The following is a 13,185-nucleotide window of genomic DNA, read 5'->3' on the forward strand; positions in this document are numbered from 1 at the left end:
AGCGCGCTCTTCTCTCTGGTGGGCGAGTTCAGCCTCGTGATTCATGTACGGCGATCGTATGTGAATGCTACTCTATTTTCGTCGGCAGTCCGTCACAGCCAAAAACGGGACAGACGGCCGTAGTGTGAACTAAGGCCGCTATAGTTGAGGAGCCGACGCATCCGCCATTTTGGAGCGAACTTGATCCAGAGCTTCGTAGCGTTAGCATTGCTGTCGATGTTAACATTTCTTTAGCATGTGTTAAATTGAGACAAATGGGTGGTTGTTCGGCTGTTAATTGTGTAAACGGCTCCAAAAAAGTATTTCGGCTCTTCAGATTTCTAGTAGATGCAGAAAGAAAAAAGAAATGTATAAATAATGGCACGCGAAGTGACTGGCAGCTTGGAAACGACGCCAACAGTTTCCAAAATTTCGCCAATGTTCACCTTCGCTCTCCGACTCTCTCGTTCCCTGTTTGGCGAAGCATTGCCAATAAAGGTAGTTTTCCCTGTTATACGCTTGCTCCAAAATGGCGGATGCGTCGGCCTCTCCAGTTATAGGGGCTCTAGTGTGAACTACCCTTTAGCAGTAGCTGTGTCAAGTAGCGACAAGTCCGCCATCTTTGGGCTAAACGCCGCTTTCTCCCTATAGTGTGCTAAGGTGAAGTATTGTGTTTTGCTTCTTGTTTGTGGTTTCTTTTTTACTCCATGCTAATCCGTAATCGAGAACAAGCTACTTCAACATAGCAGATATAGGAAGAAATCGACATTTACCCCAATATGGCGGACGCGTCGCTACTAAAGCTACGATTTAGGGTTTTAAATATGACCAGCCGACTCACAATAGTTCCACTGATTGGACATTCGATTTCGATTCCGAGTCACAACTAACTACAACTGTATTTTATGTCGAGGACTGCATACTAAGTGCCTTGCCTCCATTATTTTATATACCGATAGATGGCAGCACCATCACCGGATCGAACAGTTAATGAGAATTTAGAACTAGTGCAGGAGCTAATAGCTGCCTAGTGCTAGCACCCCCAGAGGTATCGTTTCACTTGGAGGACATTGAGACCACGAGCCTATTTAACGTCGCCCAGTCCCCTTTAATGACGACGGTGGGTCTTCGACCATCGAGGTTCGAACTCAGGACCCTCCGGCCCCGAATCCGACATTCTACCGATCAGACTACCACGGTCCACTGATTGAACATGTTGAACAACTCGACAGTTTATGGTTTGTGACCCTGTTGCCAAACCGGCTCCCAATTTTCAATCTGGCGATTAAAGCTGACACAGCAATAAGCGCTTCCAACTTTTTCAGGTCAACTCTCGACTCCCAAGCTGAAAGTGGAATCGACCGGCGCGAGCACCATGACACTCACGTGGTCCGGAAACGAAAACGTCCAAGACGCACGTAAGTTGAAGAATCCTGTCGATATTTGGGGACATGAAACTCTATTCAAACATTTTCCATCAGTCTGGCCTTTCAATAGGGAAGTTGCAACCTATTAAATGTTCATGTTTTGGCTATTGGATATTGTTAATTGACCCTCAAAACTAAAAAATTCACCATCGCCGAATTTTAAAACACCGTGGTTGATTTTTAATGAATTTTTAAAAATCCACGCGCAAAAGTGCGCGCTTCTGAAACGTCACGAGTCTACGTCACGGGGCGCGAATGGGCAGCCTTCCGCCGAAGACCCCTTGTTTTCGCTAGGGACATTTTGAGCGCGCTGATATTTTTATTTTTTAGAAATTCAATAATCCTTTTGAACACACTATGGAGACCGGATTCGTTAAAGCACAATCTAAATAATCTTCCTCACGTAACATCAATGATGATATTCTAATATTTCCGAGAGGATGAGAGCTTTAATGTTCTAGAAACGCGAGGAGTTAAATGCGAGGAGATAAGCCTTTTATGTTTCGTCTTCGAAGTCGAATGCGTGACCTTCGGCTTCTCCCCTATCGGAAGAGTGCATGACGTCACTTCCTATGCCATTTGACGTCACAAGCGCTTGAACTTTAAAAATTAATTTAAAAAAAAATTACTTATCGTATCGCAAAAATTTTTTCATCCATGATGTTCATACATGTTACTCTATCATATAAAAATAAAATTGAAAACTTCCCTATTGGTCCCACTTAGAGATGAGCATGGTCTACAAAAACAGGACATGGGGGGGGGGGGGAGAAAGAGAAGACTTTTTTTTCCCAAGAAGGTTTTTCCCACTTTCAAAAAATTGGAAATTTCTAGTACAAAATTATGCATTCAGAAATAAAAATACTTATATTCCAATGTTGTTTTTTCGTTTGAATGTTTCTTTTTTGTTCAGTATCTCAGATGAAATCAGTAATTCTAAGATATCTAATTCCCAGCACGCAAAAGCATCATTTGCTACTTTTGCCATCAAGACTAAATGAATACACAGAATAGAAACAGAATGAATGTCAGTTAGTGGAAATATTTTTAAGTAAAAATTAGTTTTAATATATTTTCGTTTGATGTTTAGATTGATCAATAGATCCATTTAAAACAAATCTAAAAGGTTTTACTTTTGTGTAGAAGTATGTTAAGATCTCATTTGGAGTATGATGTTCAATTTCGGTGCTTTTGAAAATATTGAGTATTTATATTTGAAGGTGTTATGAGAATTTGAAAGCATAGATGTACTCATTTTTGAAAACTTCATTTTTCTCAGTTTACCATTTCTAAATTTTGTTAAAGTAGAAATATTTGCGTTTTCTTTTGAACAAAGACTTTCAAAAAAAGTGAAACAATCTATTTTTTTTGAGCAATCACGATTGCTTATTGTTCTCATTTGACTGTGTTTGACGTTCCTTTGATTTTATTTTCCCACCGCCACCCTCCGCACCATCACCGTCGACCGGCTCCTCACGATGCTGCTCCTATAGCGAAAGCCGTCTCCAGGTTGCATCCATGTCCTGCACACACGCGCATACATACACAACTACACACGCGCATACATACACAACTACACACGCAGACGTACATACACACACGCGCACGCATACACACCTACAGACTCATACACAAACACATACAGACACGCATACATACAGACACCTACACATACACACAAAAACATATACACACATACACACAACTATCCACACATTCATGCCTGCACACAGACACAAACACACATGCCTACACACAAACACACATACCCCCCACACACAAACACACACGCCTACATACACACACTCGTGATTGCGAAAAACATAATTTGAATTCAAGATGCCAAAATTCAAATTAATTTTCCTTTTTTAATTTTTTTTTTTTTTCAAATTTTGAAAGTAATCTAGCATTTAGCGCATGACATGCTAAATCATACTTCGCTTTGCAGATTACCTGCTCTACTACAGGCCGGCCGGCGGGGTTTGGAGGGAGCGCACGGCGCTGGACGGATCCGGCACCACACTGACCGATCTCCGCCCGGACACCCTGTACGAAGTGTACGTGCAGGCAGTCAGCGGACAGGACTACAGTCCGCCTTCGGAGACTGTGAGCGCTAAGACGACAGGTGAGCACGAAGAACAAAAAGCTTCCAACAAGGGAGGGGCGATCGCCCTTCGCTTGAGGGATCCCGCACCGGCAATTTTTCTGAACTGAAATCCTCTTTTAGGCGAACTTCGATGAGGGGAGAGGGTTTCTAAAATTCCCCAGAATTATTCGAAATTGAAGTTTTAAAACGAAATTTTTGAACGTACTACCTCTTTCAACGGAAAAAGTTCGTCCAACGCAAAAAACCGGGGGTCTCCTTGTCTGAATCTCTGTATTCTAGTTGTTATGGATGAAATGCTGTGGCATTCCCCCCCCCCCCCTTCCCCAAGCATGAAAAAACCAGATGTGTTGTAAGAAGTAAGTTAAAAAATCCATCGCCCTTCTCTTGAGGGATCCTGCACCGGCAATTTTTCTGAACTGAAATCCTCTTTTAGGCGAATTTCGATGAGGGGTTTCTAAAATTCCCCGGAATTATTCGAAATCGAAGTTTTAAAACCGAATTCTTGAACATACTACCTCTTTCAACGGAAAAAGTTTGTCCAACGCAAAAAAACGGGGGTCTCCTTGGCCGAAACTCTGTATTCTAGCTGTTATGATGAAATGCTGTGGCATTTCCCCCTCCCCCCCCCCCCCACACCCCTAAGCATGAAAAACCCAGATGTATTGTAAGAAGTAAGTTAAAAAATCAATCGCCCCCTCCTTGAAACATTTCTGGATTCGTCCTTGATGGACAGTCAAAACCAAAAGAGAAACTCCTTACTATACGTCTTAGACGTATCTCTTTTTACTTATGTATAAATACAGGGCTACCAGCAAAATTAGAGACCGAAATTCTCCAAGTTTCCAGGTTAATCGATGTCAATATACATAGTCTTCTATTAACGGACTATATTTTAAAAAATCAAAACTAAAATCAATGGCGCAACAGCCATGGGGGCAAGCCAAGGCCTACTGCGCTCATCTCAGTTTTCGTCACCAATGGCTCTGGGAGGGTAAGGCAGATGTTTCGGTTAGGTGGTCAGCCAAACGTGGAATTTCAAAAACAAAACCTACTTTATTAACCCAAAAATTCTCATGAAGAAAATAAATCTCCAAAAACTGATAATAAAAATTTTGGTTAAGTTCAAACTATACGACCATGATCGTTTCAAGGGGCTGGGTCAATCAAATGCTTTCTCTACTTTCCTTTGTTTCATTATAATGGTGGCGCTCATCTGTTGGCACCAAAATAAAATCAGTATCTGTACCCTTTGAGGGCTACCTCTTGACCAATTCTCTTTTATTCCGTCCGTTCCTTCTTGAGATATAGCAGTCGCATATAGCGAAGGAAACGTTCGATTGCTCTACCCTTCTTGAAGGAATTGGCTATAAAACCTAACGGGCAGTAATACACATGGGCCCTGTTTATGCACACTCCGGCTTCACCCCGGGTTGAAGCGGAAGGTGGATAAAAGGGGGATTGCAGCCGGGTTGATGTGAAGAGCCGTTTTTGTCAAATCGTGGATTCTCCTTTACGTTCCCTTACGCTTTCGTTTCGGTGCTATCCCATAGAATGCTGCAGTTGGATTTTTCCATAATTAGAAGAAATTAGTTTCGAAGCAAAATCACCAACGCAAAAAGAACACGCACAACAACACCAAAATAAATACACACGAGGAGGAGACACGTGACCACGCAATGCACTGTGGGAAAAATCCGCCAATAATTCTTCAATGTAGGTGGAGGGAATTCGCTCCTGCATTGAACGCGGCTTGAAGCCGGGTTGGATGCAGAAAACAGCCTTATTTCGCGAAGCCGTGATGAATCTAGTTGCATAAACAGGGCCATAGAGGTGCATATGCGCGTCAAATCTTGTTCGATTTCAAGCGGTAGTTTTTGCGCTAGAGTGGTTGCAGAAAAAAAAATGATCATGCACATAGACACACCCAACAAACAGACATTTTCCTAATGTGATCAAATGGACTCAACATACCTCAAAACGTGTAAATCTTTCGAAATTTGAGAACTCTTACGAATCCAATACCGTAAAACGGGGGAACGTTGCTCCAAAAAGTGTAAAAGTTTTTTTTACTGATTTTCGAGGACTTCAGTGACGAAGTGGTTGACAATGTGGAATTTCTTTCAACTAGGTAGAAGATAACAGTAAACAGGTGGGCAAGTTGCCAATTCAAGCCCGAAAAAACTTTTACACTTTTTGGAGCAATGTTATCCCTAGAGGAGCGATGTTCCCCCGTTTTACGAAACTTCCTTCGATTTTCAGTGAAATCACGTTACAACGAACACCAAAACACCGAAATATCCTAATAACGACACAAATTTTCAGTCTCGATTGAATTTCAATAACGAAACTCCCGTGACAATAAACAGAATTTACTGTCTCTCGCAGTTCGTCGTAATGAGATTTCAGACTCAGAGGAAAAGTTAAGACCGATTTCTTTTGCAGCTCCGGCGGCCCGCTCGCCCCTCCTACGCAGCCAGCTGTCTCCCCCCTCCCAGGGCGGCCTCCCCCACACCACCCTGGTCATCTCCCTGAGCGTCGTCATCTCCTGCGTCATCATCGTCTGCATCATCGCCGCCTCCTGCGTCTACGTCACACGCTTCACCACCACGCATTCCATCAAGAGCGTCGTGCACAATCCCACCGGTAAGGAACCAGCCAATATTTATCGCCTGCAGCATTGATTGCTTTCATTTAATTTATATTTTAATTCATCTGCCATTTTCTTTCGCGGCAACCGTAGGTTTTGTTGGTAATTGTTTGCTGCTAAAATCATAGACTAATAATAAGAATAAACCGAGCTATGGCAATTCTTTTGCTGCTCATAAACCAAACCACGTGACTGGTGGATATCCCAGCAACAGCGTTCGTTGATCGTAGCAGACGATCAACAATAAATAAAATAAATTGAATTGATGGAACACGGAAGAATGATCTTTTATGGAGTCCGATTTGTAAATTTGTTATTCTAAGTTGTAAAAATTTTGTCAATATAGTGAGTTTTTCGTTTAGATAGTACTGTGCATTTTCTTTATTCAATTTCAATAACTCTCTAAGCAATTAAAGATGCAAGCGCCCAAAAAGAATCGGCAAACGGTAAGATTTTTACCTACCATTTCAATTTAAGATACCGATTAGTACATTTTTGCACTGACGCAAAACGTTTACGCCATGACGTTCACGCCAACGCTGACGTAGCAGTTCCGAATGAAATAAAAGTTACTGAAAACTGTGATCAAAAATTAATTACTTATGTCAAAATAATGCATAACTAAAAGAAAAACAGTTCAATTTAAGCACCTGGAAAAAAATTATAATGAAAACACATTACGTCTTAAAATACATGTCGAGTGCCAAACTATAGATAATGTTGCCATCTAGCAACCATGCTGCCAAAGTCTTCGCCAAGCCTTCCACCAGTCACATGATACATCTATGAACCAATTTTCTTCATCAGCAAGAATGAGAAAGCTCGGTCTACTCTTATTATTAGTATATGGCTAAAATTCATTAGCTCATTCTGTTTCTAACCAGGAGCCGTATGATTGTGTAATCATGAGAAAAAACTAACTACGTAGCAATCAAAAGGCATAGCAAAACATGATTTCGGACTCATAAATCAGTTGCCCACGTGTCCCTGTTATCGAAACATCAGGTTTTAAAGAGTGTTCACGTTTTAAGAAAAGTTGCAAAACTTGGCGAGTTTCGATGAGGAATTCTTGTCCAAAATTTGGCGATAGCACCAAAACCCCAACGATAGAAGTATCTCCTTTTCAGCAGAATTTCTGCTATCTTTCAACTCAATTTTCACCCTCTCCCTGTGCTCCAGTTTTGATTATATATTCTTAAAATTTGGTATGCGAGCTCATACTTGGTGACATTTTAACACTGTATAATCAGATTGGTTACTTATCACCCCATAATTAGTTTATTTCAATTTAAAGCAAACATTCCACTTGAATCCCCTAATATGTAGGTGTTAAAAATACTCATACATTATGCATCAATAAAAAGTCCTGATTTCTAATCTTTCTGCATGTGATTAAATTTATTCGAACAAGGTGGCGACAGGAACTGTGAAAAAAAGTTCCCTGACTTTTCCCTGATGAAGTTCATCAAATTTCCCTGATTTACGTTACCAATGATAATGGTTTTCTTTCTTTGCTCTACTTGAAATCCATAGTATGTTTGTATAAAACGCAGTATTTTAAACATTTTAAGTTGTGTAAAGATATATTTTTAAAAAATGCTACTTTTTTAATAAAATAGTTTGAAAAAAACATATCAAGTCAATTTTTTTGGGAAAAAAACCCCTACAAAACAGTATATTAAATTTTTCTACAATGGAAAAATTATACAAAATGTAAAAAAAAAAAAAATACTTTACTTCCAGAAACCACTTAGCATAAGAATCTTAAGAAATATGTGGCAGTGTATAATCGCACCTCATTAATTTTATTTATTTATTTTTTTTTTTTTGAACAGATAATTGGCAGAAAATGCATAGGAATTAAAATACTTAATTTTGTAAAGCAAAAAAAAAAAAAAAAAAAAATTTTTTTTCTTCATAAAATCAATTTTCCCTGATTTTTTTTTTTTCAAAATTCCCTGATATTTCCCTGACTTTTCCCTGATTAATAAAGTTCCCTGACTTTTCCCTGATCTGTCGCCACCCTGTCGAAATTTGCAAGGTAATTAGAGTGCAAATTTCGCTTTTGACTAAATTCAAACTAATATGTATAAATGAGATTTCAATTAGAATCAAAGCTTTATTGGTTAACATGGTCTTTGTTAAACAATAACTTTGTAATGTCATGGCTTTTCATCGATTTGGTTATTCGCTGCGTCTCTATCATTAGGTTTTTATAATACAGTAAGATAAATACATTTTAACAAATTGATTTCTTTATATTCATCGACTCTTTCTCTTTCCTCAGAACTGTGCGAGGGGGCGTCGACTTCGAGGAGCACGCCCCTCTCCCGCCACACCTTCCGGTACGTGGACGTCCACTCCCGCCCCCTGATGTATTGCTCCACCCCCGCTCCGGCCCACGTGCCCTCCGACGACTACCCCTCCCCCTACGCCACGCTCCCCCTCCGACACACCTCCATGGGCGGCAAGCGGTGGCAGAGCGACGACCGGGTGTCCTCCGAGAGGAGCGAGGACGTTTCCGCAACAGGTAAGATACATAGAGCAACGATGAGAGCTAGAGCACGCTGTAGGGTTCATTTTTTTGTTCTCTACATGAAAGCGGTTTCAACTACCATCAATCAAGAGCGTAAACATACATTGGGTTGTCCCTAAATGATCCACAATTATTATGAACATATTAGAAAATCGCTCGTCAAGGTATGACAGGTGAAAATTGCTTCTACATTTGAACGAATTCATTGCCTGTTGGGTGCGTTCATTGTTGACCGCTTCTTCGTTTCTTCATTCTATTGAAATGCTAGTTCTATCAGTAAAACAGTTAAGGCACCGGATCCAGTTCAGCCTTGTCATAATAAAGCCTTTCCATGCATGTTAAACATTACCAAAACATATCAAATGATCATGCTGTGGTGCGAGTTTCATTGGTGAAGCATGCGGGTTACTCGGTCATTGCCTATTACATACTTGCCAACCTTCGAAGAAAAAAAACAGGAGATTCCACTAGAGGCATCACCAACGGCATATCTTCACAACGTAATTATTAATTGTGCTTTTAAATAACATAAATACTAAATTTAAAGTGAAATGGGGATTTTTCGCAGATGTAAGCAAATTGGTAGCAGCAAGAAAAACATACTGCAAAGGAAAAACTAAATAATGAGTGAATTTGCTTAAAGTTTCGTACATTCTCCAGTCTCAACCAGAAAAGTAGCTACCAAAATTTAATTCCTAAAATCCGAAAAAAAAATCAATATATGATGAAAATAATATATATAATAAGTAGGTATAGGGTAGCACATGTTAAAATAACTTCAAACTTTCGAAATAGTTGAAATATTTTCAAGATGCAAAAAGATTGAAATCTGCTGCAATTTTCGGCAGAGCACGTGCTTCGTTGCACATGCAATGTGGAAAGCTTCCAAAAAATTAATATTTACCAACAGAGTTATTAATGGGAAAAATTCTTATTCCCTGACATTGGTAGCCTAGAAAGGGCCGCCATCTATTGAAAAGAAAGTAAAACTTTTTGATAATTGACTGAAAAAACGGGAAATCGGGAGATGGAAGCAAAAAACGGGAGTCTCCCGTTAAAAACAGTAGAGCTGGCACGTATGCTATTATATATCAGAGCAGTAGCGCAGCGAAGGGGGGTTTTGGGGGTGAAAACACCCCCTAAAGGCATTGGTTTTAACATAGATGCAAATTCTAATACAGTAGTCTATGCATATGAAAGGGCTGTTTTGATCAAAAAGTCCCTTTCAGAAAGTATTTTTGGTTAAAAAAAAAAACTTCTAGAAGGTATTTTCGGTCAAAAAAAAAAAAAAAAAAAAAACCCTCCAGTAGGAATTTTCGCTCAAAAAACCCCTTCAGAACGTATTTTTAATTTACCAATCTCTCCAGAAGTTATTTTTGATCAAAAAACTCTTCTAGAAGGTATTTTCAGTCAAAAAAACCCCCTCCAGTAGGTATTTTCGCTCAAAAAAACCCCTTCAGAAGGTATTTTTAATTTACCAATCTCTCCAGAAGTTATTTTTGATCAAAAAACTCTTCTAGAAGGTATTTTTGCAAAAGAAAACCCCTCCAGAAGGTATTTCTGGCTTCGCTAGTGTATCTGAGGATAACTATTCAAAATCCCCCGCCCCCCGGCCTTTCTCACATTTTACTTTATCCATCTCCCTGGCACGCCATGTTACATCAACATATTGTTAGAAAAAATGCTTTTGTTTCAACCAAAATGTGATGTCACTGATCTTGTTACCCCCTACCTCCCCCCCTCCTGTCACAAAGGCAAAATTTTACAATCCCTCGTCCACTGTGCACTATAAAGCGTAACATTGCGTTTATGGACGGCTCGCTAATTTAATTTCATCTCCCAGAAAGGTGTCAAATACAAAACCACTTATTATAAGTCACTAGCATCCCCGTACCCGGCATTGCTCGGGTAATGGAATTAGCAGGGGTTAACAGTGCTTGGTGCACCTAGTTTCGAAAATCCCCTATAATAATTACTTATTACCTATAACTTTTCCTAATTTGGGGAGGATCCCGGGGACCCTGGACTCCTTACATATATGCCCTTGTCCTTAACCGATCTTTAACTGTTATTAACGATCCTTTTAAAGTATCTTTGCAAACACAGGCCATCCACATTTCATTGATATACCGATGTTTAAGCTAGAACTTCTTTGTATACAACATTTTTAGTTTCTTTTCTGGTGCTAAAATTATTAAACTGCTTGATGAACTGACTTTGGAGCAAGCTACATAACACTGACCGCGTGAAAAAAAGTCTTCTCTTAAATGGATCACTGCTACTTTTAATGTCTGTCCTTGTGACTTATTAATGGTTATTGCAAAGCAAACTTTAACAGGAAACTGCACTCTTCTAAATTCAAAAGGATAGTCCGCCTGTGATGATGTTCTTAAAAACTTCGTTTCTAGTTTTGAAAAAATGAAAGCAATAGACAGAAACATTACGATTTGACTTGAGAAAAGCCTCGAAGAATAACGTGAGAAACAAAAACAATATCAAATTTATAGTTCGCTATCGACCAAAAGTTGAGATGAAGTACTGAATAATGATTTGAATGGAGGAAAACCTTCGAAAATAAGGGATTTGAATTTCAATGACAGGTTTTAATTTCGCAGAAATTAATGGGTTTTAATCTCCCAAACTAATTGAGATTTCGAAAAATCCTTTCTTAGTGGTTACTTTCGTAATCATGGGGACATGCCTGCCAAATTTCAAGTCTGAAGCTTCAGTGGTTTTGGCTGTGCGTTGATATATAGTATATATATATGTTATCTCAGGACATTGATTTTTATATATTAAGATTAATTACTGTCAACATTGAAGGATGGAAAGTAGGAAGAAAAAATTCGGTGTTTGGAAATTTGGCAGAAGCCAAAAATTTAGAAATTGAGATTGCTATTATTACCTTTCTGAAATTTAAAAAAGAATAAAAAAATCTACAGATCTCAGGTTTGGAAGAAAAAAAAAAGTTTTAAAAGAGTCATAAGATTCTTCACTCTTATAAGAGCATTTTCACAGAAACAGACGTACCATCTTTACGCAAAACACCCGCAAAAACTCCAAATATGTTAGATATTTGGTTCATTTCATGAATTTTTTAAAGCACAAGGGTTCTACTTCTATATGATGCAACTAGCCGCATCCGGACGGCATTGCCTGTAGTAGAAAATTAAAAGGTCATTTGGGTTGCCTGTATATTGACAATTAGAGGATGATGAATTTCTGGCCAATAGGCTATGTTCATTTGCTGGTCTATGTAATGGTAATTTGGTCGTTCACGTTATAATTTGCTGGGTAAAATGTTCCTGAAATTGGAATAGAAAAAGAACAAAATCGAATTTTCAAAAAATCGCTTCGAGATGCGCACCCCCATGCTACAAACTCATTTTGTGCCAAATTTCATGAAAATGGCTATGTCAAGGTGCTATGCATGCCACAGAGATCCAGACTGAGAGACTTTCAGCTTTATCATTAGTAAAGTTTAAATGTCGAACATTTCCAGAAACAATATCAAAATAAAATTTTTATATCCGTAATGTATAACCAAAATACTTTTTTTTTATTTCTGGAAGAGTTTATCAATAACTTATCGCGTTATATATAAATACAGTCGTTTTTAACACGCTTTTATTAGCTTCACCTGTATGTATGTATGTATGTATGTATCTTGTAACGGAATCTTGCAGCTCAAATTTCGCCCACTTCCTGCGATCGGATTCTTTTGAAATTTGGCACGCGACCTCAGACTCGATGACAATGCAATATTCTATAATCAAATTAATTCATTAACTCTTTTAATGGTTAGTTTCCTCCAATTTTAATCAATATTTTGGCATAAATCGAACAATGTAAAAAGGAAAAATTTAATAAAATACATTAAAAAATGCTCGCAGAAATTATTTAAAAATATCTACAAAAACCTTTCATTTTTCTGCATCAGACAAAATTTGTTCCAATGTTCCAAGGTAATTAGAACATGAAATATAAATGTTTTTAACTCATTTCATGCCAAAATTTAGGTGAGCCTTCCATTGGAAATTCATTGCTGATCAGACCATTGTTGAACAAAACTTTTATTCAAATGCATCTCAAATTTTCAAAGTAATGAAGATATGATTTCCGCACACATACATCGATGACTGAGCTGGATTAGCTTTTTTTGGGCAAATTTTATGAATATAAAAGATTTTGAATAATGTTGAAATGAATATTTTTTCGTAAAACAAGTTAAACTAAAAAGAAGAAAATAAAATAATAGTTTAAAAAACTAAAAAAACACGCTTTCGTAGCAAAATGAACTAAAAAGTGAAAAATAATCTTTGAATGATAGTAGTCACTTAATTTTAATGTAATACAAAAAGCCTGGGGGGGGCTTCTTATCAGTTGTCTAGAATGTCTTCCATTCGTTGTCCAAGCAAAAATGTAAATAGACAGCACTCCACGCTTTTTTGTATTACATTAAAATTAAGTGATTGGTCAACTACTATCA

General features: G+C 38.4%; 1 protein-coding gene across 1 annotated transcript in view; it reads left to right on the top strand.

Annotated features, from left to right (window-relative positions):
- Positions 1-13,185, top strand: part of LOC129226171 (cell adhesion molecule DSCAM-like) — a 134,745-nt gene that overhangs the window by 114,215 nt on the left and 7,345 nt on the right. The window contains exons 11-14 of the mRNA XM_054860772.1: positions 1,305-1,397; positions 3,355-3,531; positions 5,956-6,156; positions 8,448-8,690. Of these exons, the coding sequence (XP_054716747.1) occupies positions 1,305-1,397; positions 3,355-3,531; positions 5,956-6,156; positions 8,448-8,690 (714 nt within the window). The remainder of the gene's footprint in view (positions 1-1,304; positions 1,398-3,354; positions 3,532-5,955; positions 6,157-8,447; positions 8,691-13,185) is intronic.

This window comes from Uloborus diversus, chromosome 7 (assembly GCF_026930045.1).
Source record: "Uloborus diversus isolate 005 chromosome 7, Udiv.v.3.1, whole genome shotgun sequence".
NCBI classification, from domain to species: Eukaryota; Metazoa; Arthropoda; class Arachnida; order Araneae; family Uloboridae; genus Uloborus; species Uloborus diversus.